The 23,765-nt window shown below is 46.6% G+C and overlaps 1 protein-coding gene across 1 annotated transcript; it reads right to left on the reverse strand.

The window, feature by feature from the left end:
* Positions 1–3,715: 3,715 nt before the first annotated feature.
* On the reverse strand, positions 3,716–11,029 carry LOC145337809 (homeobox protein not2-like). Its single transcript, XM_080182662.1, has 3 exons — positions 10,681–11,029; positions 9,391–9,575; positions 3,716–3,888 (listed from the first exon to the last, which is right to left on the reverse strand). Exons 1-3 carry the CDS (start codon positions 11,027–11,029, stop codon positions 3,721–3,723), a joined length of 702 nt encoding a protein of 233 aa, XP_080038788.1. The 3' UTR covers positions 3,716–3,720.
* Positions 11,030–23,765: the final 12,736 nt, after the last annotated feature.

A 23,765-nucleotide genomic window follows, 5' to 3' on the forward strand; every position in this document is an offset into this window, starting at 1 on the left:
AGGAGATATTTGCTCAGATGACCAGATGCTTGGCCATCTGATGATGGTGATTGTCCCTTTAAGGATCCATCTGCACAGTTCGGATCACCTGATCCATGGAACCAATCAAGAGCTTGTGTTTCTATTCCAGAACCTTCTTGGGAACTGTCTGCAGCTATGCAATTGCAAGCCGCTGTATGGTTTTATTCTGTAAATAAAGGTGCTGTTGTTTTTCCCTTAACTAGTGAACAAGAATGAATACAGAGAAGTAGTGAGGTGGAGAGGTGAATGGAGTGAATTCTAGTGTTTGAGGTAGAGGCGACATGATTGCCAATGGTGGGAGAGCAAAATCGGTCACCTATGAGAGACAGGAACTAAGAAGAGCACAGTTAGAACAAAGAAAATTACAGCAAAGGATCAGGCCCTTTGGTCCTCCAAGCCTGCAATGACCATACTGCCCATCTGAACTAAAAGGAGTTGTTGAGGAGCAGAAGGACCTTGGGGTCCGGGTCCACAGGACTCTTAAATCAGCCTCGCAAGTGGAGGATGTGGTCAAGAAGGCGTATGGTGTACTGGCCTTCATTAATCGAGGGATTGAGTTTAGGAGTCGGGAGGTAATGCTGCAACTTTATAAGACCCTTGTCAGGCCCCACTTGGAGTACTGTGCGCAGTTCTGGTCGCCTCACTACAGGAAGGATGTGGAAGCTATTGAAAGGGTACAGAGGAGATTTACAAGGATGTTGCCTGGATTGGGAGGCATGCCTTATGAGGATAGGTTGAGGGAGCTGGGACTCTTCTCCCTGGAGAGACGAAGGTTGAGAGGTGACCTGATAGAGGTTTATAAGATGTTGAGAGGTATAGATAGGGTGGATTCTCAGAGGCTATTTCCCAGGGCTGAAATGGTCGCTACGAGAGGACACCGGTTTAAGGTGCTGGGGAGCAGGTACAGAGGAGATGTCAGGGGTAAGTTTTTCACTCAGAGGGTGGTGAGTGAGTGGAATCGGCTGCCATCTTTTAAGAGACTTCTGGACGAGTACATGGGATTTAATGGGATTGAGGGTTATAGATAGGCCCAGTAGGTAGGGATATGATCGGCGCAACTTGTGGGCCGAAGGGCCTGTTGTGCTGTAGTGTTCTATGTTCTATGTTCTAAAACCCCAACCCTTCCAGGAACCATATCCCTCTGTTTCTATCCTATCTTATAACAAAGAGACCTAGGGGTACAGGTTCATAGCTCCTTGAAAGTGGAGTCACAGGTGGACAGAGTGGTGAAGAAGGCATTCAGCATGCTTGGTTTCATTGGTCAGAACAAAGAACAAAAAACAGTATAGCACAGGAAACAGGCCCTTCGGCCCTCTAAGCCTGCACCGCTCATGTGTCCAACTAGATCATTCGTTTATATCCCTCCATTCCCAACGTTGAATACAGGAGTTTCTATAAAATATTGAGGGGCAGAGATCTGTTAGTCAATATTTTTCCCAAAGGTAGGGGAGTCTAAAACCAAAGGCCAGAGTTTTAAAGTGAGAGCGAAGAGATACAAAACTGTCCAGAGGGGCAACTTTTTCACACAGAGGGTGGTGAATGTTTGGAACAAACTGCCAGAGGTAGTAGTAGAGGTGGGTACAATTTTGTCTTTTAACAATCATTTAGACAGTTACATGGGTAAGATGGGAATGGAGGGATATGGGCCAAATGCGGGCAATTGGGACTAGTTTAGGGATTAAGAAAAGGGGCAGCATGCACAAGTTGGGCCAAAGGGCCTGTTTCCATGCTGTAAACCTCTATGACGCTATTCGTATATTTGTCAAGACACGCCTTAAAAGTCATATCTTGGGAGAGATTGCAGAGATGGGGGCAGGAGGTTGGAGTGGGATTGGGGGTGGAGGCATGGTGGGACTTTGAAATAAGGATGAGAATTTTAAAATCAGGGCATTTTTTGACCAGGAGCCAGTGTAGATCAGCTGGGAATGGGAGTCATGGTGAGTTTGGATGCAGGCAGAAGAGTTTTGGGTTCACAGAGAGTAGAATGTCGGTGAGCAGCTGGAATACACTGCTATAGTCTAGCAGTGACGAAGATGTACATGATAGGCTTTCAGCAACGGGTGAACTGACACAGGGGTAACACTGAGATAAGGATAAAAATCGGGTTTGTCTATGACAGAAGTTTGAGCAAAGAAAGTGAAGCAGAGATTTGATAGAGGTATTCAAAATCATGAGAATTTTAGACAGAGATAACTGTTTACTGTCACTAACCAGAGGATACAGATCAAAGGAGATTAGCAAAGAAACAGGGAAGATGAGAAGAAACAAGCATGCAGGGAGCTGTGACAATCTGGAATGTACTGTCTGATGGAAGCAGTTCAGTTGGAAAGTCAACTGGACACAATCAAAAAAGGACATTACCATGGCCATTGGAAAACAGCAAGTGTTTGAGACTAATTGGGTCAGGGGAGTCTAAAACCAGAGGGCATAGGTTTAAGGTGAGAGGGGAGAGATACAAAGGGGTCCAGAGGGGCAATTTTTTTCACACAGAGGGTGGTGAGTGTCTGGAATGAGCTGCCAGATGCAGTAGTAGAGGCGGGTACAATTTTGTACCTGCATTTAGACAGTCACATGGGTAAGATGGGTATAGAGGGATATGGGCCAAATGCGGGCAATTGGAACTAGCTTGGTAGTAAAAACTGGGCAGCATGGACAAGTTGGGCTGAAGGGCCTGTCTCCATGCTGTAAACCTCAATGATTCGATCCCACCATTGAGAGACTTGCTTTGAGCTGTGGAGACTGTCAGCTCTGAAGTTCCCTCGCTAAACTTCTCCATCTCTACCTCGCTAACTCCTTCTTGAAGGTTCGGGTTAAAATTTGTTTTAAAATCTACCTCTTTGATCAAACCATGTTTCCTTCTGTAGCCCCGTATTAGATTTGGCTCCATAGCGCTCCTATAAAGTGCCTTCGGACGTTGTATTATGTTCAAAATCACTGAGGGGTTTGTTAAATAAAGGGAAACCGTTCCCAGAGGCAGGGGCTGCGTGACCGGGGTGGGCGGGGGGGGGGGGCTGCTGCCTGACCTGGGGGCGGCGGGGGGTGGGGGGGGTGCGGGGGGCTGCTGCTTGACCAATAAACAAAGGCAGAATGAGGCAATTCTATTTTGGACAGTGAGTTGTAACCTGAAATGTGCTGTCTGAATTCAACAGTAACTCCCAAATGGCAATTTAATAAATACTTGAAGGGGAAAAAAATTTACAGGGGTCCCGGGGCAAGATCAGGAGAGCGGGATTAACTGGACAGCTCTTTCAAAGGGCTGGTACAGGCAGGTGGGGCCGAATGGCCTCCTCCTTCTCTGCTTTTATCATTCTATAACTCTAATCTGACACACACACACACACACAAACACACACACACACAAACACACACACACACAAACAGACAGAAGGAGAAAGCACCTTCTTAAAAACTCCAGTTATATATTAGGTATATCTAGACTAATATTACAATGCAGAATGTGATATTAACAATGCAAAGTCCAACACCACGAGGTGTCTCAATGGTGCCCACTCCATGGATACACGATTGACATTGGCTGCCAAGGCGGTATGTGGCAATGTGATGTCACCCAGTGTGGGCTCCGACAGGGTGTGGTAGGTGTTGGGGTGGGGGGGGTCGGGGAGGGCCGGTTGGTGGAGTCGGGTGCGGGGGGGGGGGGACGGCTGCGTGCTGAGAGTCTGTGGAAAGTCCAGCAGGAGCTCAGGGTTGGTCCTGGTGCTGGGGCCCCGTCCCGTGGCCCTCCTCGGTGCTCTGTGAGTCCGGGCTGGGCTGGGTGCCCACGATGCCCAATCTGGCCAGCTTGGCCTGCTGCTGCTCGAGGCTCTGCTTCCGCCACTTGATTCTTCGGTTCTGGAACCAGACTTTGACCTGTTGATTGGAAGGGAGGGAAAGCAAACTAATGAGAAAGAAAATGACAAACTTCCCCAAGATCCAGTTTAAAAAAAAACACATTTTCTGTCGGAAAGGACCACAATTTTAAAGTGGTTTGAGAATGGTTTGCACTGTGGCAGCGAACTCTGTCTTTGACATGCCGACAGGAGTCACACTGACAGGTCAGTCTCAGAGGAAGACAGCTGGCTGAGAATTTGCTCTATTTCTGTTCGTTCTGGGCCTTTTTTCTCGACAAACACAGTAAGAAGGGACTTAAAGGTCATGGGGAGAAGGCGGGAAAGTGGAACTGATCCACTTCAGATCAGCCATGATCTTATTGAATGGTGGGGCAGGCTCAAAGGGCTAGATGGCCTACTCCTGCTCCTATTTCTTGTGTTCTTAGAAGTCTCACAACACCAGGTTAATGTCCAACAGGTTTATTTGGCAGTAAACACCACTAGCTTTCAGAGCACTGCTCCTTCATTAGATGATGAAAGTGAGGGGATGTCACCTGATGAAGGAAAAGTGTTCCGAATGCTTGTTGGGGTTTAAGAACATAAGAACATAAGAACATAAGAAATAGGAGCAGGAGTAGGCCATCCAGCTCTTCAAGCCTGCCCCGCCATTCAATAAGATCATGGCTGATCTGTTGTGGCTCAGTTCCACTTTCCCGCCCTCTCCCCATAACCCTTAATCCCCTCTCTTATCAAGAACCCATCAACCCGCTTCTTAAAAATATTTAGCGAGGCAGCCTCCACCACTTCAACGGGCAGAGAATTCCAGAGATTCACCACCCTTTGAGTGAAGAAGTTCCTCCTCAACTCCGTTCTAAACCGCCTCCCCTTTATCTTGAGGCTGTGCCCCCTAGTCCTACTGTCTTTTTTGAGCGGGAAGAGTCTCTCCACCTCTATCCTATCCATCCCATTCATCATCTTATACGTCTCAATGAGATCTCCCCTCATTCTTCTAAACTCTAACGAGTACAAGCCTAGTTTATTCAGCCTCTCCTCATAGCTCAATCCCCTCAACTCCGGTATCAGCCTAGTAAACCTCCTCTGCACTCCCTCCAAGGCCAAAATATCCTTGCGCAGGTGCGGCGCCCAAAACTGCACACAGTACTCCAGCTGCGGCCTCACCAATGCCCTATACAGCTGCAGCAAGACCTCCCTACTTTTATATTCAATCCCCCTCGCTATGAAGGCCAGCATCCCATTCGCCTTCCTGACCACCTGCTGCACCTGCAAGCTGGGTTTTTGCGACTCATGCACAAGGACCCCAAGGTCCCTCTGCACCGTCGCCTGCTGCAGTTTTTCGCCACATAAGTAATAGTCCTTCCTACCATTCTTCCTACCAAAGTGGACCACCTCACACTTGCCAACATTAAATTCCATTTGCCATTTCCTGGCCCATTCGCCCAGCCTATCTAGATCCTTCTGCAGACTCTCCACACCCTCCGCACAATTTGCCTTTCCCCCAATCTTGGTGTCATCAGCAAATTTCGACACCCTGCACTCGGTTCCCTCCTCCAGATCATCTATATAAATGGTAAATAGCTTTACTACCAAATAAACCTGTTGGACTTTAACCTGGTGTTGTGAGACTTCTTACTGTGTTCACCCCAGTCCAACGCTGGCATCTCCACATCATATCCACCTTCTCGGCAACAGAACTTCTCATTTCTGCTCGCCTCTTACAATGTTCCTCCAAAGGTCACAACCTCCAGTGACCGCTCCCAGTTGACAGTGCGGGCTACAGAAACTATTTCCGAGGGTCAGACAATCCTGAACATGGGGGTGACACATTGGTTAGCACTGCTGCCTCACACCACTGGGAACCCAGGTTCGATTCCCAGCCTGGGTCGCTCTCCGGGCGTGTCACAGCTCGGTATGGCTCTGTCCAAGACCATAACAAACTACAAAGGGTCATGAACCAGGCTGAATCCGTCACGGAAACCAGCCTCCCACCCACTGACTCTGTCTACACTTCTCACTACCTCAGAAAAGCAGCCATAATAATTAAGGACCCCAAGTAACCCAGACATTTTCTCTTTCACCTTCTTCTTTTGGGAAAAAGATACAAAAGTCTGAGGTCACGTAACAACTAACTCAAAAACAGCTTCTTCCCTGCTGCTGTCAGACTTTTGAATGGACTTACTTTGCATTAAGTTGCTCTTTCTCTACAACCTAGCTATGACTGTAACACTACATTCTACACCCTCCCGTTTCCTTCTCTATGAATGGTATGTTTTGTCTGTATAGCGCACAACAATACTTTTCACTGTACGTGACAATAATAAATCAAATCAAATCACATTCTCCCTGTGTCTGTGTGGGTTTCCTCTGTGCTCCGGTTTCCTCCCACAGTCCGAAAGACGTGCGGGTTAGGTGCATTGGCCATGCTAAATTCTCCCTCACAGGCGCCAGAGTGAGACGACTGGGGGATTTTCACAGTCACTTCATTGCAGTGTTAATGTAAGCGTATTTGTCACACTAATAAATAAACTTTAGTAACTTTAAAATTAGAGCTAAGTTGTTCAGGAGTGAAATCGGAAAGTTTTTTTTTACAGAAAGGCAAAGTGGGATCATTCAGGAATTTCAGTACTAATATCCATAGGTTAAGGGAATTCTAGGAATTGGAGCAACGTACATGGAGTTGAATGACCCAATGGAAAGGCAGAAAGGACTCGAGGGGCTGAATGGCCTCCTCCTGTTCCTGTGTAACGGGCTGAATGGCCTTCTAAGTGCTTACCTGGATGAAATGGCCTTTCTCCTGTCTCAGTGCTGAACCTGTGACCCTCCATACTGTTGCCCTCATTTTGATGAGAATCAGTTGAATTCTCTTCTTTAATTTTGATGCTGAGTTAAATGGATCCCACCAGCATTTATCTGAAGAATGCAGGTTGCCCTTTTCAGATTTTCTTTTACTCTATTCCCTTTCACTCAAGGAGTTACAATTCTCGTTCCAGAAACTAGAACAAAATCACCAGCCTTCCATTTAACTGTGCACTGGTGCAACTCAAGACAGTACCTGCTGCTCTTAAAATGGTAAAACAGCATGGGTGGGGCCCACAACATTGCGCTAAAGCTCAGAATTTACTTCAGGTATGCTGAACACATTGAGAAGAGGGGAACAAGATATCAGGCTTGCCTAGAGCTCTATAGACAACCTTCTTCTCGAAACCTTCTCCCAACCCAGGGTGGAATAGTCAACTGCGACGGGGATTAGGTTTAAGGTGCAAGGGGCAAGGAGATGTACGAGGCAGATTTTTTTACACAGAGGGTGGTGGGTGCCTGAAACTCGCTGCCGGGGGAAGGTAGTGGAAGCAGATACAGTGTTGACTTAACAAATACATGAATAGGATGGGAACAGAGGGATATGGCCCCTGGAAGGGTGGGGCTTTTAGTTCAGTCGGGCAGCATGGTTGGTGGAAAATTGGAGGGCCGAAGGGCCTGTTCCTGTGCTATAATTTTCTTTGTTCACACACTCACACACTCACGGCTATGTTTTCAATCTGCCTGGTAAACATCCAGGGCCGAGTGGGCATTTAGTGTTTCAGTTAGAGGCTGGAACTGGTGGAGTGAGCACCAAAGAACAGGTTTCCCCCAGATATCCAGCACAGTGAATGCTAAACTCTCCAACAGGACTACAGCTGTGAAAGGGGGAGCTTCAAGAAAATATCACATTTTCCACCGAGACAACTAGAACATTGGGTGGCAGCATGGTAGCACAGTGGTTAGCACTGCGGCCTCATAGCGCCAGGGACTTGGATTCGATTCCTGGCTTGGGTCACTGTGCAGAGTCTGCACATTCTCCCCGTGTCGGCATGGGTTTCCTCTAGGTGCTCCAATTTCCTCCCACACTCCAAAGATGTCGGGTTAGGTGCATTGGCTGTGCTAAATTGCCCCTTAGTGTTAGTGGGTGCATAGATTGGAGGTGTAAATATGTGGGGTTACAGGGATGAAGCCTGGGTGGGTTTATGGTTGGTGCAGACTCGATGGGCTGAATGGCCTCCTTCTGCACTGATTCTATGATCATCCTTGGAAATACACTGTCCCTGGGTCAGAATCCTGGAACTCCCTCCTTAACAGCACAGTGGGTGTACCTACAGCACATGGGCTACGACAGTTCAAGAAATCAACTCACCACCAGCTTCTCAAGGGCAAGTAGGGATGGGTAATAAATGTTGACTTAGTCAGCGATGCCAATGTTCCATGAATTAATGAACAGAAAAACCAATAACTGCTCCTTACCGAACATTTACATGCTCATTATCTGGTTAGTGGATGGATTTTGGGAGACTGATGTTTACCCATCATGGTCCAGTTTCTATTAAAATCAGCATCACCACTGCTGGATCCCACACACTCTGCCCTATAACACCACCACCTTCCACTGCAGACAAGGGGTTAAACTTGCAAACTCGCTGCACTCAGTGGCTGAGTTTCATGCATCATTTATCCGAGGTGGGAAGGTGAAAGGTGTGCACCATTTCCCCTTACAATTAATATCAATACCCCTTTACCAAAGGTCGCTAAAACAGATTGTCTGCTCATTATTGGGATCTTTCTGTGCACCAATCACCTGCCACATTTTTGACATTACATTGGTGGCAACATGTCACCATTGTGCAGTGTGGAAGATCAGAATGATCTTGGAGTCTAGGTTCATAGGACTCTCAAATTGGCTTCGCAGGTAGAGGATGTGGTTCAGAAGGCATATGTTGTACTGGCATTCATAAGAACATAATGAGAACATAAGAAATAGGAATTGAATCAAGAAATTGAGTTTCGGAGTCGGGAGATAATGCTGCAGCTGTATAAGACCCTGGTCAGACCCCTCTTGGAGTACTGTGCTCAGTTCCGGTCGCCTCATTACAGAAAGGATGTGGAAGCCATTGAAAGGGTGCAGAGGAGATTTACAAGGATGTTGCCTGGATTGGGGATAGGTTGAGAGAGCTCAGTCTTTTCTCCTTGGAGAGACGAAGGTTGAGAGGCGACCTGATAGAGGTGTATAAAATGTTGAGAGGAATAGATAGGGTGGATTCTCGGAGGCTATTTCCCAGGGCTGAAATGGTCGCTATGAGAGGACACAGGTTTAAGGTGCTGGGGAGTAGGTACAGAGGAGACGTTAGGGGTAAGTTTTTCACTCAGAGGGTAGTGAGTGAGTGGAATCGGCTGCCGTCGGTGGTGGTGGAGGCAAACTCGCTGGGGTCTTTTAAGAGACTTCTGGATGAGTACATGGGATTTAATAGGATTGAGGGTTATATACGTATGGACATGATCGGCGCAACTTGTGGGCCGAAGGGCCGGTTTGTGCTGTAGTTTTTCTATGTTCTATGTCGGAGGTGTGCCATTGCCTGTCAGATCCTGAGGTTATGAACAGTGCTGTATGTTTAAGCTGTTCTGTCCGCATCTCACTAGATAGTCCAAGTAAGAAGCTGAGCGGGTATAGGGAGGGAATACTTTGGGCAGCTTGTGACCCCCTCCCCCCCTTCCTTACCTGTGACTCATTGAGTTGCAGAGCAGATGCCAGCACGAACCTCTCAGAGCCCACCATGTACTGTTGGCGGGCAAACTCCTTTTCCAGGCGACCTAGCTGTTCCTGGGTGAAGATGGTCCTCACTCGCTTTGACTTGCTGATTTTTGATTTGAGAGGAGTGAAGGCAGGTTTGGCTAAAGGACATTCTGAGGGCCCGGAGGGAGACAAAAAAAAGGATGATTCACATCTTGTACTAACAAACACAACTGAATGGACGAGACGCAGTCATACCCTCCTCTCCCCTCCACCCAAAGCGGTACGGTGGGGTGGCACAGTGGTTAGCACTGCTGCCTCACAGTGCGAGGGACTCAGGTTCGATTCCCGGCTTGGGTCACTGTCTGTGTGGAGTCTGCACATTCTCCCCATGTCTGCATGGGTTTTCTCCAGGTGCTCCAGTTTCCTCCCACAGTCCGAAAGACGAACTGGTTAGGTACATTGGCCATGCTAAATTCTCCCTCAGTGTACCCTTACCTCGCATTAAGTCGATCTTTCTCTACACCCTAGCTATGACTGTAACACTACATTCTGCACCCTTTCCTTCTCTATGAATGGTATGCTTTGTCTATATAGCGCACAAGGAACGATACTTTTCACTGTATAATAATACATGTGACAATAATAAATCAAATCAAAATCAAAACCCGAACAGGAACCGGAGTGTGGTGACTAGGGGATTTTCACAGTGACTTCATTTTAGTGGGGTGGCACAGTAGCTAGCAGTGCTGCCTCACAGTACCAGGAACCCGGGTTCAATTCCCCGGCTTGAGTCACTATCTGTTTGCATGTTCTCCCCATGTCTGCGTGGGTTTTCCTCCCACAGTTGGGTAAATTGGCCAGTGTACCCGAACAGGTGCCAGAATGTGACGGCCAGGGGATTTCCACAGTAACTTCATTGCAGTGTTAATGTAAGCCTAGTCATCACACTAATAAATAAAAACCTTCAAACTTTCAGTGAAACTAGCCCCTCACCCCCGGCTCCCAGTCTAAGTGTTTTGTCAATAATCTTACACCGCTGCTCCCTTGCTGAACGCAGACAGTTTCCTCCAGCACAGAGTTTCTGCTTATTTCATTCATATTCACCACCCCATGATCTTTAACATCTGGATTAAATCTTCCCTCCAACTCCTCTGATCAATCCTCGCTCAGACTCAGGAAGTACAAGTGGCGTCCTTAAAACAAAAGATGTCCCTTTAAGTGGGAACATTCTCCAAGTGCACACACACACACAGAGACAAGAGAGCGAGAGCTTACCTGGTGTGTAGTGAGCTGCCCTGCAGGTGCTGGGCCGGTAGACCAGGGGAGACGCCCCATAGTACACAGGGTAGGCGGGGTGGGGGTGCATCAAGCCCGGGTACAGAGACGGAGGGAGCTGCGGTCTCAGAGGCAGCCCAGCCGAGCCCAGAGCACAGCCCCCGCTGGAGCAGCAGCCGGCAGACACCCTGTCCCAGGGAGAGTTACCGCTGCTGCTCTCTGTGTCAGACAGCAGGGCTTCGATACTGAAGGACTTGCGGCTGGCCGCTCTGGGGGGACACTCTGCGCAGAGGGGGGTGCAGGGGAAAGCAGACGGACAGGCAAAACCTCCGCGGGCCGGCACTTGCATTGTTGGGGGGTGGGGAATGTATCCAAAAGTTAGCTCAACTCAACTCAACTCAACTGCAGTTAAGTTTAGCCAGACCCCGGGCTCCTGAACTGAGGAGGGTGTGTGTGGAATTGACCCTTATAATGCAACTCCAAGCTGTGATGTGTCAATGACCCCCTGGGGAGCCCTTGTCCCGGCTAAGCAGCAGATGAGAAAAGATGAGCGGTTCTACAAGAGATCCCAGTTAATTGATTGAGTGATGACAGGCTAGTGTTGTCAGCGGAATAATGAGCGTGGTCATGTCAAGACAGCTGTGTGCTCTCACTGTGTCTCAGACTACAGTTTACCGAGACTTACAACTGGCCCACAGGCTGAACCGAGAAAGTCAGTTCAATCATCTCATTACCATTTAAATCCCAGAAGGGGAACAGGCACAGGAAAATAGGTCTGGACCTGGGGGCTGGGGGTTCCACCTGGTCAGTTTGTTATGAGCGAGGGGATATGAATCTTGCCTTCAGTTACACTCCACTATTAGCCCCAAGAGTTTCTGGAACTGAGTCATCTAGTTGCAAATTAAACAACACACAAAGCAGAGCAAAGTTTAGCAAGATAAAGCAGTGCTGAGGTGAGGCGCATTTTGCAACTGGGCCAACTTTTGATTTGAGAGGATTGAAATACAATATTAAGTTTTCTATCTACATTGGGGGGGGGGGAAGGGAGGGGGGGTGAAGACACCTTGGACTTTTACTGTTTTGGTCCAGGAGGGCTGAAGGAGTGAAATCCCCCGCCCCCACCCAATGCTGCTGTCCCCCAACACCGGCACCCCCCACTTTCCTCCTGACTGGGGTACTGGCCCTCCTCAGTGCCCTGTCCCTCATCCCCCCCTCCTGCTCCACCAACCTCCTGTCTCCCCCTCTAACTCCCAGCAGAGAACAGCTGAACCCCCACCACTCTTCTTCATTCCCTCTCTGACCCCACCCTGGCACCTGGGCAGAGAGAGACCCTACACCCATCCCTCCTACAACACCCCCTCCCTCCCCCATGGACACCACACACACCAATACGTAAAAAGGAAAAACAAAATACAGTAGCACAGCGCTTAGCATTGCTGCCTCACAGTGCCAGGGACATGGGTTCGATTCCCGGTTTGGGTCACTGTCTGTGTGGAGTTTGCACATTCTCCCCGTGTCTGCGTGGGTTTCCTCCAGGTGCTCCAGTTCCCTCCCACAGTCTGAAAGATGTGCTGGAGTATGGCGACTAGGGGAATTTCACAGTAACTTCATTGCAGTGTAAATGTAAGCCTTACTTGTGACTAATAAATTAAGTTTAACTTAACTTTTAACTTTAAGCCTTGGCTTAAGGGGTATTTTATTCTGAGAACAAGAGAGAAAGAGAGACATAAATAAATTAAAAAACGGGTGATTCATAGTTTGTACTGGCAATCCCAACTGAATGGGTTAGACCCAATAATGCTCAATAAAACACACACAAGGAAAGGGGCAGGGTTTGAGAAGGAGAATGACAGAGGTCAGTGCTTACACATATCAATGTTACATTGAATTTAATAAACAGGAACACACCACTCAGTCCAACTGGGCCATGCTGGTTTAGAAATGCAAGCTTGGCAGCAATATGGAGAGTCCAATACAGCATCTTTTGTTCTGTGCTGGTATTTGTGTATCATGTCAGCCCGTGACTGTATTATATTCATCAATCCTTGCCTGAATTTCTTATTAATTTCAATACTTGCAATATTAGATTAATCTCGTTCTCATCTTAAATTTATTATTGGAATCAATAGGGAAAATATCATATTTGTTTAGATTTCACCTGAATTCCTTATTGAATTCAATAGGGACTATCTTATTTATCCAGATTTCTCCTGAATTCCATATTCCTGAATTTCAATGGTGATGAATCATAGAATCCCTACAGTGCAGAAGGAAGTCATTTGGTCCAATCAGCTGGCACCAACAACAATCGCGTCCAGGCTCCATCCCCATAACCCCATGTATTTACCTTAGCTCATCCCCCTGACACGAAGGAGCAATTTAGCACAATCCACCTGACCTGCTCTTCTTCGGAGTGTGGGAGGAAACTGGAGCACCCGGAGGAAACCCAAGCAGACATGAGGAGAATGTGCAAACTCCACACAGACAGTGACCCAAGACAGGAATCGAACCTGGGTCCCTGGTGCTGTGAGGCAGCAGTGCTGACCGTTATGCTACCATGCCATGTAGGCAAGCAGTATGGAGGAAGTATGCTTGTAACACAGTAAGATCCCACAATCAAACGTCTTGGGTCGAATAACATTCTTCTGAGTTGCACTGCTCTATGGTTCGCTGGTTCTTTGGGGGAGGGTCAATGACCAGTCAGGTTGTACTGACGCTGAATCATCAATGTCAGTGTGGGGCAGTATAAACCAGGGATTACCTGGCTGGAAGGCCTCCCAGTAATACAACCTCCTTTCATGCCTTTTGCTAACTCTGAACTCAGCTAATCCAATGCTCACTTGGTCATTCATCCACGTTGCACGCTCCATATACATATCCATAATTTTAACCTCACTCGGCCCAAGGCCCATTCACTCATCATTACTGTTTTATTCATTCATGGGATGTGGGCATCGCTGGCAAGGTCAGCGTTTGTTGCCTATCCTTCATTGCCCTTGAACTGAATCACTTGCTGGGCCATTTCAGAGGGCATTTAAGAGTCAGCTACATTGCTGTGGATCTGGAGTCACATGTAGGCCGGATCTGGTCAGGATGGCAGATTTCCATTGCTAAAAGGCATTGATGAACCAGTTGTGTTTTTACAGTGGTTTCATGGTCATCATTGGACTTTTAATTCCAGATTTTAATTGAATTCAAATTTGACCATCTGCCATGCTGGGATTTGAACCCAGGTCCCCAGAACATTATCCTGAGTCTCTGGGTTATGAGTCTGATGACAATACCACATGTCCACTATCATATCTTTGCTAGTGTACCTATGGTGCCATGCTGTTTGTCAATGGCTTGATCTTTGCTTTCAAATTTCTCCATTGCTTTGCTTGTCTCTATCTTTGCAACATCCTCGAACCTGGTATAAGATTGTCTTATAAGATAATTGTAAGGATTTTCTTGTTGGATTTAAAACTATCATTCCCCTTACACATCCAGACAAAGTCGTGGAGTGGTTTCAAGATGATTTGTTGACAACTGTACTGCTACAGGACACCGACTAAGCCATTCAGGCCAGTCAGAGTGCAGAATTCAGAAATACACAAACAATTATAGTTTCAAATTTGATTACAAGTAATTGGCATTGAGACAGAGTACAGGAATGAGATAGAGAATCTGGTGAATTGGTGCAGCAACAATAATCTCTCCCTCAATGTCAACAATACTAAAGAGATTGTCATCGACTTCAGGAAGTGTAAAGGAGAACATGCCCCTGTCTACATCAATGGGGACAGAGTAGAAAGGATTGAGAGCTTCAAGTTTTTAGGTGTCCTCATCAATAACCCCCCCCACATGCCAATGTTATAGTTAAGAAAGCCCACCAACTTTCTCAGAAGACTAAGGAAATTTGGAATGTCTGTACTCAACAACTTTTATAGATGCACCATAGAAAACATTCTTTCTAGTTGCATCACAGCTTGGTATGCTTAAGATCGCAAGGAACCATAAAGTATCGTGAATGAATTCCAGTCCATCACTCAAACCAACGTCCCATCCCTTGACTCTGTCTACACTTCCCGCTGCCTCAGCAAAGCAGCCAGCATAATTAAGGACCCCATGCACCCGGACATTCTCTCTTCCACCTACTTTCAGCTGGAAAAGGAAAAAGATAGTCTGAGATCACATACCAACTGACTCAAAAACAGATTCTTCGCTGCTGCCATCAGACTTTTAAATGGACCTAACTTACACTAAGTTAATCTTTCTCTACACCCTAACTATAACTGTAACACTACATTCTGCATTCTCTCCTTTCCTTCTCTATGAACAGTGTGCTTTGTCTGTATAGTGCGCAAGAAACAACACTTTTCACTGTATACTAATACATGTGACAATAATAAATCAAATCAATAAAATTATATTAGTTATCTCTATCCGCTCAGTTATTAAGGGTACATTATTCATACTTAAGAGTATAGTGTCCAATTAACTTGTGCATGTTATATCATCAAGCCATGCTCGCTACAGCTCTGACTAATGGTACATCAACCTCCCTTTCCATTGTTCCTTGTTCTAATGGGCAAACATGAGCTGCACATTGTCCAACTAAATGGTTATCCATTTGAAATTGAACCTGATAAACATATCGGTTAAGGATTGCATTAAAACTGTACTCTGTCTGTTTAAACCAAAACCTGTGGCTTTCACGTACGTTTCCCTCTGTGACTGAGAGACAGCTTGCAGCTAATGCGACCTTTAAAATTGTGTGATTATTAACCCTTTCAAGCCCTACACCCGACTCAACTTCTTTATTCAATAAAGTGTGGACAATTTCTTCAGGTGCGTGACCCTTTTCATGTATGAGAATTAAAAGGAGTCAATTTGCGTGCAGCCTACGTGAGGGCTTTTGAGTGACAGCATGTGTTACAGTTTACAGGAAATATCACGTAGAACATGCAAAAAGATTCAAATTTCATGTAATTAAATTAAATAACCCTTCGTCTTCAGCTCCACGGTCAGCATCTCCAAGACTCTATCCGCTGGGATAGAGCTGCACGTTGGGTATGTTACATCGGTCCAGCCCATGTGCACTGACCACAGGGACTGGGAGCTGAAGACAAAGGCTCCATGCGCCCGAAAACTCAAAATAGGCGCAAAAACCCTGGGAGAACCGAGAGAGACAGAGGTTAAAGAAACGCAGGCGAGAGGACAGGAATAATTTAGAAATGAAGTTCCCAGAAAGAGAAAAAGACAGAGAAAATTGGAGGTGTGCCTGAAATTATTTTTATTGTATTGGGGTGTGCCATAGAAACCAGAAGCAGGAGTGTTCAACCATTCGAGCCTGCTCCACCATTCATTTTGATCATTAAATTCAATATCCTGATTCCTCCCCCCCTTCCCCCATATCTCTTGATCCCTTTAGCCCCAAGAGCTATATCTAATTTCTTCTTGAAATCAGACAATGTTTTGGCCTCAACTACATTCTGTGGGAGTGAATTCCACACATTCACCACCCTCGGGGTGAAGGAATTTCTCCTCACCTCAGTTCTAAAAGGTTTACCCCCTTATCCTCAAACTATGTCCCCTCACCATTGGGAACATTCTTTCTGAACCTACCCTGTCTAAACCTGTTAGAATTTTATAATTTCCGTGAGATCCCCTCTCGCTCTTCTAAACTCCTCCCAACTGACTTAATCTCTCCTCATATTGACAGACCTGCCATCCCAGGAATCGGCCTAGCAAACCTTCACTGTATTCCCTCGATAGCAAGGACATTCTTCCTCAGGTAAGCCACGACATGTAAAAGATTGGGAACAACTGGTGTAGACCTCCGGAATCCCGTGCACTCCTTTCAACTCTGTTCTCCTGGTTGCCTAGCTCTGGAATTCCCTCTCCATATTTACCCACTTTTAGCTCTTCCAAATCCCTGCCCACACACTTACTATCTGTCCTGATATCTCCCAATGTGACTGGGTGTGAAACATTGCTTGGGGATGCGCCTGTGACACCTCCTGGAATGTGTTTCATTTCAGCGGCGGGCGGTTGGTGTTGCTGACTGTAGGGTGAGGATGTTACAGGCGTGGGCAGGGATGAGGACATGGATGGATTCACAACCCTTTGCGGCTCCTTGCAGTCTTGAGCAGAGCAGGAGCCCAGACCAAGCTGTGATACAGCCAGAAAGAATGCTTTCCATGGTGCATCTGTAAAAATTAGTGAGAGTCGCAGCGGACGTGTCAAAAATCTATCCTGTTCTATAGAGATCTGCTCTGAACAAGACTGCAAGACATTACATAGGGTCACGAACAAAGCCCAGTCCATCACACAAACCAGCCTCCCATCCATTGACTCTGATTACACTTCCCACTACCCCTCAAAAAAAGCACCCAGCAAAACCAAGGACCCCGCACACCCCGGACATTCTCTCTTCCACCTTCTTCCATCGAGAAAAAGATACAAAAGTCTGAGGTCACGTATCAACTGACTCAAGAACAGCTTCTTCCCTGCTACTGTCAGACTTTTGAATGGACCAATCTCGCATTAAGTTGATCTTTCTCTACACCCTAGCTATGACTGTAACACTACATTCTGCACTCTCTCCTTTCCTTCTCTATGAACGGTATGCTTTGTCTGTATAGCACCGAAGAAACAATACTTTCCACTGTATACTAACATATGTGACAATATCAGATCAAATCAAAGACTTTACAGAAGGTTTGCAGTAGAGGAATAGTTGAAGTTTCAGCAGTAGGTGTTGTACTGGGGCAGAGATGGGGAGTGTCATGGAGGTACAGTGAGGTCTCAGTGACACAGAGCAGAGTAAAGCAAAACCAGAACTCTTCATGTTTGACCAAGTCCAGGAAACAGTGGCTGGGATGGCCTCTCCCCTCCTGCTGCAAACACACTCACACAAACATACACACACACGCACACACACACTCACACTCACACACATTCATTCACACACACACACACACTCACACTCACACACATTCACTCACACACACACACACACTCACACTCACACACATTCACTCACACACACACACACACTCACACTCACACACATTCACTCACACACACACACACACTCACACTCACACACATTCACTCACACATACACACTCACACACACACATACACACTCACATTCACACACACATACACACACTCACATTCACACACACACAGACACACACATTCACACACACACATACACACACTCACATTCACACACACACAGACACACACATTCACACACACACAGACACACACTTTCGCACACACTCACACACACACACTCACATACACACACACACACATTCACACACACATTCGCACACACACACACACACACACTCACATACACACACACACACACTCACATACACACACACACATTCACACACACATACACACACTCACAGACACACACACATTCGCACACACTCACACACACACACACACTCGAGGTTAAGGGATCCTCCTCCCAAAATGCAGCTTTGATGGTTTTGAAATGGTCATTACTCTTAGTGTTAGAATGTGACGCTGCTCTGTAATGAGCTGGGAAAAGTCACGCCTCCCAAAAGACCCTGCAGTGAATCAAAGAGATCTCAGTCAAACCTCTGCCGGCATTTTATTCATTCAGAATGAGCAAACAATTAAAATCTAACCATGAAAATGCACAGTTCAAGAAACTGGACGCTGCCTCTCCCTCACGCAGGCACATGCATACTTGCATTTACATATTTACACACAGTAAGAAGTCTCACAACACCAGGTTAAAGTTCAACAACTTTATTTGGTAGCATGAGCTTTCAGAGTGCTGCTCCTTCATCAGGTGAGTGCAGGATCTGGTTCACAAACAGGGCATTTATAGATACAAACTCAATTTACAAGATAATGGTTGGAATGTGAGTCTTAACAAGTAATCAAGTCTTTACAGGTTCAGACAATGCGAGTGCAACTCCACATCATACTTACACAGATGTAGATGTACACACACCTGCATCCAAACATACCCATGTGTGCATACAAATTAACATGAGCAAGAAAGCCCACACACTGACACATTTATGCACACTCACAAGCATGAAGACACACTGATACATGTGCATGACCACACACACAAATTCACACACACACACACACACACACACACACACACACACACACACACACACACACACACACACACGGGCAGCACAGTGGCTAGCACTGCTGCCTCACAGCGCCAGGGACCCGGGTTCGATTCCTGGCTTGGGTCACTTGTCTGAAAGGAGCCTGCATGTTCTCCCTGCGTGGGTGTGGGTTTTCTCTGGGTGCTTCCGGTTTCCTCCACAGTCTGAAAGATGTGCTGGTTAGGTGCATTGGTCGTGCTAAATTCTCCCTCAGTGTACCTGAACAGGCGCCGGAATGTGGCGACTCGGGGATTTTCACAGTAACTTCATTGCAGTGTTAATGTAAGCCTACTTGCAACACTAATAAAAAAACTTTAAATTTTAAAACTCACACCCATACACACACACCACTGACACACATGTGCATGCTTACACACATACACACATGTGCATGCATACACACAGACACACACACACACACACACTGACACACATGTGCATGATTACACATCATGTTGTAATTACACATCATGAGTGAGGTGACTCGGGGATTTTCACAGTAACTTCATTGCAGTGTTAATGTAAGCCTATTTGTAACACTAATAAATAAACTTTAAATTTTAAAACTTACACCCATACACACACACCACTGACACTCATATGCATACTTACACACACACACACACACACACATGTGCATGGTTACACACACACACACACACATGTGCATGGTTACACACACACACACACACACGGACACACATACAGACATGCACTGGTGGCTCGAGAGCTTGGGGAAACAATATCCCAGTGAGTAGTTAGTGTTGACACTGCCCTTCTTGTCCAAGTTTGTGTGTGATCTCCAGGGGTGGTTAAAACACCCAATAAAAATGCACAGTGAGTGCCTGTGAGCTAACAAAGTGATCAGTAGCTCATTTGATAAGAAACTGTTTTTCCTTTGATTCTGGAAGCCTGACACCTCGGTGGAAGTATCCTCTCCAGCATCTGGGAGGCACACAGTGAATTGCAGGCCGGGAGGAGATGGGGGAGCGGGGGTGGGGGGAAGGGGGGGAAAGGGAAGCCTCCAGCTTTTACTGACTGCCCAAACAGTCATCAACTAATCGCGAGGCATGAGTACTAATTAAAGCATTTCAATGGGACACTTTACAATGAATAACACAGAAAACCGGTCTGGTAATGCCCAAAGCAGTCACAAGTAAACCAGACCAGTTTTCCGAGACCATAAATCCCAAAATATGATCCAGTTTGACATCGGATGGAGTGATTTTTTTTTCCACCTGAACTCCCAACCTGAAAGTCTGAAGCTGTAAGTTCAAATCCCATCACGGCAACTAAATTCAGTTAGTTAATCATAGAAATCATACAAACCCTACAGTACAGAAAGAGGCCATTCTGCCCATCGAGTCTGCACCCACCACAATCCCATCCAGGCCCTATCCCCATATCCGTACATAGCTTTTAACCCACTAATCCTTTAACATATGTTTCTAGGGTCAATTTAGCGTGGCCAATCAACCTAACCCGCACATCTTTGGACTGTGGAAGGAAACTGGAGTAACCGGAGGAAACCCACGCAGACACGAGGAGAATGTGCAAACTCCTCACAGACAGTGACCCAAGCCGGGAGTTAAGTGAAACTGGAACATTAAACTTCAAATTAATCTTGTCTTAGTAATGGTAACTGTGCAACTATCATCAATTATTGTCACTAAACTATACTCCTACACTCCTTATACACCTATGACTGTGTGGCCAAATTCCCCACCAATTCGATTTTCAAATTTGCTGATGACACGACCGTAGTGGGTCGGATCTCAAACAATGACAAGACAGAGTACAGGAATGAGATAGAGAATCTGGTGAACTGGTGCGGCAACAATAATCTTTCCTTCAATGTCAGTAAAACAAAGGAGATTGTCATCAACTTCAGGAAGCGTAATGGAGAACATGTCCATGTCTACATCAATGGGGATAAAGCAGAAAGTGTCGAGAGCTTCATGTTTTTAGGTGTCCAGATCACCAACAGCCTGTCCTAGTGCCCCCATGCCAACGCTATTATTAAGAAAGCCCCACCAATGCCTCTACTTTCTCAGAAGACTAAGCAAATTTGGCATGTCAGCTACGACTCTCACCAACTTCTACAGATACACCATAGAAAGCATTCTTTCTGGTTGTATCACAGCTTGGTATGGGCTCCTGCTCTGCCCAAGACCGCAAGAAACTCCAAAAGGTCGTGACTGTAGCCCAATCCATCACTCAAACCAGCCTCCCATCCACTGACTCTGTCTACACTTCCCACCGCCTTGGCAAAGCAGCCAGCATAATTAAGGACCTCATGCACCCCGGACATTCTGTCTTCCACCTTCTTCTGTCAGGAAAAAGATACAAAGATCTCACGGCAGGCACCAATCGACTCAGGAACAGCTTCTTCCCTGCTGCTGTCAGACTTTTGAATGGACCTACCTCACATTAAGTTGATCTTTCTCTGCACCCTAGCTATGGCTGTAACACCACATTCTGCACTTTCTCAGTTCCTTCTCTATGAACGGGATGTTTTGTCTGTATGACGTGTAAGAAACAATACTTTTCACTGTACGTTAATATATGTGACAGTAATAAATCAAATCAAATCAAATTTTAAAAAACCCATCTGGTTCACTAATGTCCTTTAGGGAAGGAAATCTTACCCAGTCTGGCCTACATGTGACTCCAGATCCACTGCAGTGTAATTGGCTCTTACTTAGCCCAGTGAGATGCTGAGGGAAGGCAGCTCACCACAATCCAATTAAGGCATATTAGAGAATGGTAATGGATACATAGAAACTAAAAGCAGTGGTAGGCCATTCAGCCCATTGAGTCTGCTCCACCATTCATTTTAATCATGGCTGATCGTCAGATTCAATATCCTGATCCTCCCTTCTCCCTCTATCCCTCGATCCCTTTAGCCCCAGGAGCTATATCTAATTTCTTCTTGAAATCAGACAACGTTTCGGTCTCAATTACTTTCCGTGGTGGTGAATTCCACACGTTCACCCTTCTAACTTGATTTTCAAGTTTGCTGATGACACCACTGTAATGGGTCGGATCTCAAACATTGACGAGACAGAGTACAGAAAAGAGATAGAAAACTGGTGCGATGACAATAATCTCTCCCTCAATGTCAATCCCCGGAATTAGCCTGGTAAATAATGATGGATGTCGGAGCCACCGGCCGATAGTCATTAAGGCACGCTGCTTGGCTTTTCTTTGGTACCTGGATGATTGTCGTCTTCTCGAAGCAGATAGGGACCTCAGATTGTTGTACGGAGAGGTTGAAGATGGTTGTGAACACTCCCAGCAGCTGATCCATGCAGGATCGGAGTGCTTGTCCGGGTATCCCGTCCGGACCAGTCACTTTCCGTGGGTTGACCTTCAAGGAAGTTGCTCTGACATCTGCAATGGTGACCCCAGATACAGGTTCATCCAGGGCTCCCACGGTGGGGGGCATGCTCTCACTGACCTCTTGCTCAAAACGGGTGTAGAAGGCACTCAGCTCATCGTGCTGGAGCTGGTAATTTTACATGCCTTCATCTTGTAGCCTGTTCTGTCTTGCAGACCTTCCCATAGTTGACAGGGGTCCATGTGGCTAGCCTGAGACTCTAACTTGCACTGATGCAGACACATACACACACACACAAATACACACATAGATATACAGACTCACTCACATACACACAGACCCACACATACACTGATATACACACACACGCGCACACACACACACACACAGAAACACAGACTCACAAGACTTACACACATGCACAGACCCATACTCACACTGACACATCTACTGATACGTACATATTCACACACACTCACACACGCACACACACACACACACCTTGCACACTAATCCTGACAAAGCCAACACCAAGTTGCTGTCTACTTTTCTGCTGTCTTGCTGAGTGAGAGATTTCTCACCGTCCTGCCTCTGAGTTGTGTTTACATGATGTTTTAATCTCCAGTCTCCTCCCTGCTGCAATTTATTGACATCTCTGATGTTGCTCCACTCCTTGTCCAGATGTAAAAAGAAACTTGCTGCCCTCTCGCACAGGGTGGCAAACCCCCACCCCCCCCCCCTCCCCACCCCCCGCCAATATCTCCTGCCCTCTCAGGCAGGGTGACTTCAACCCCCCCAGCATCTTCTGCCCTCCCAGACAGGGTGGTTCCCCCACCACCCCCCCCCCCCCCCCCCCACCCTCCCCGCAGTGTCTCCTACCCCCTCATAACAAGGCCTTGATTACTCAGTGGGTTAAAAGTGGACAGGATTCCACTGAATACCACAGTGGACCTGATGACAAGGTGTAGGCTGGTCTGTGAGGACAGGGAAACGTTTATAATGGGTGGCCTGGGAGCAGTAAGTTGAGAAAATGGGTACTGGTAAATAATTCCATTGGATATCTTTCCCTGCCCTACTCACATTTTGGAAAAGGGACTTTGGATCCTGGAATTTTCTGACTTTTTTTAAGACTGCGTCGCAGTTTAGGCCAACATGTATTGCTCATCCCTAATTGCCCTTGAGGAGGCAGCGGTGAGCTGCCTTCTTGAACCATTGCAATTTTCAAATCAGGATGGTGAGTTCCTTGAGGGGAACTTGCAGTGGTGGTGTTTCCATGTATCTGTTGCCCCTATCCTTCTAGATGGAAGTAGCCATGGCTTTGGAAGGTGCTGTCTAAGGAATCTTGGTAAGCTGCTGCAGTGCATCTTGTAGATAGTACACACTGCTGCCACCGTGTCTCACTGGTGGAGAGATTGGGTGTTTAATGTGGTGGATAGGGCTCCCACTGCCCAAGTGGGCTGCTTTGTCCTGGAAGGTGTTGAGCTTCTTATATTACATTATATTAACACTGCAATGAAGTTACTGTGAAAATCCCTTAGTCGAATCAGGAGCAGGAGTAGGCCATTCGGCCCACGAGC

The sequence above is a fragment of the Carcharhinus amblyrhynchos genome, unplaced genomic scaffold (assembly GCF_965287045.1).
Source record: "Carcharhinus amblyrhynchos unplaced genomic scaffold, sCarAmb.v2.hapA scaffold_77, whole genome shotgun sequence".
Taxonomy (NCBI): Eukaryota; Metazoa; Chordata; class Chondrichthyes; order Carcharhiniformes; family Carcharhinidae; genus Carcharhinus; species Carcharhinus amblyrhynchos.

What these genes read in the sequence shown, in the direction of transcription:
- LOC145337809 (XM_080182662.1), bottom strand. Translation starts at nt 11,029, where the DNA reads ATGCAAGTGCCGGCCCGCGGAGGTTTTGCCTGTCCGTCTGCTTTCCCC. An exon ending in GGCAGCTCACTACACACCAG is followed by an intron (nt 9,576 to 10,680) that starts GTAAGCTCTCGC and finishes CCGGGCCCTCAG; the next exon opens with AATGTCCTTTAGCCAAACCT. An exon ending in TGCAACTCAATGAGTCACAG is followed by an intron (nt 3,889 to 9,390) that starts GTAAGGAAGGGG and finishes TCCAATCAACAG; the next exon opens with GTCAAAGTCTGGTTCCAGAA.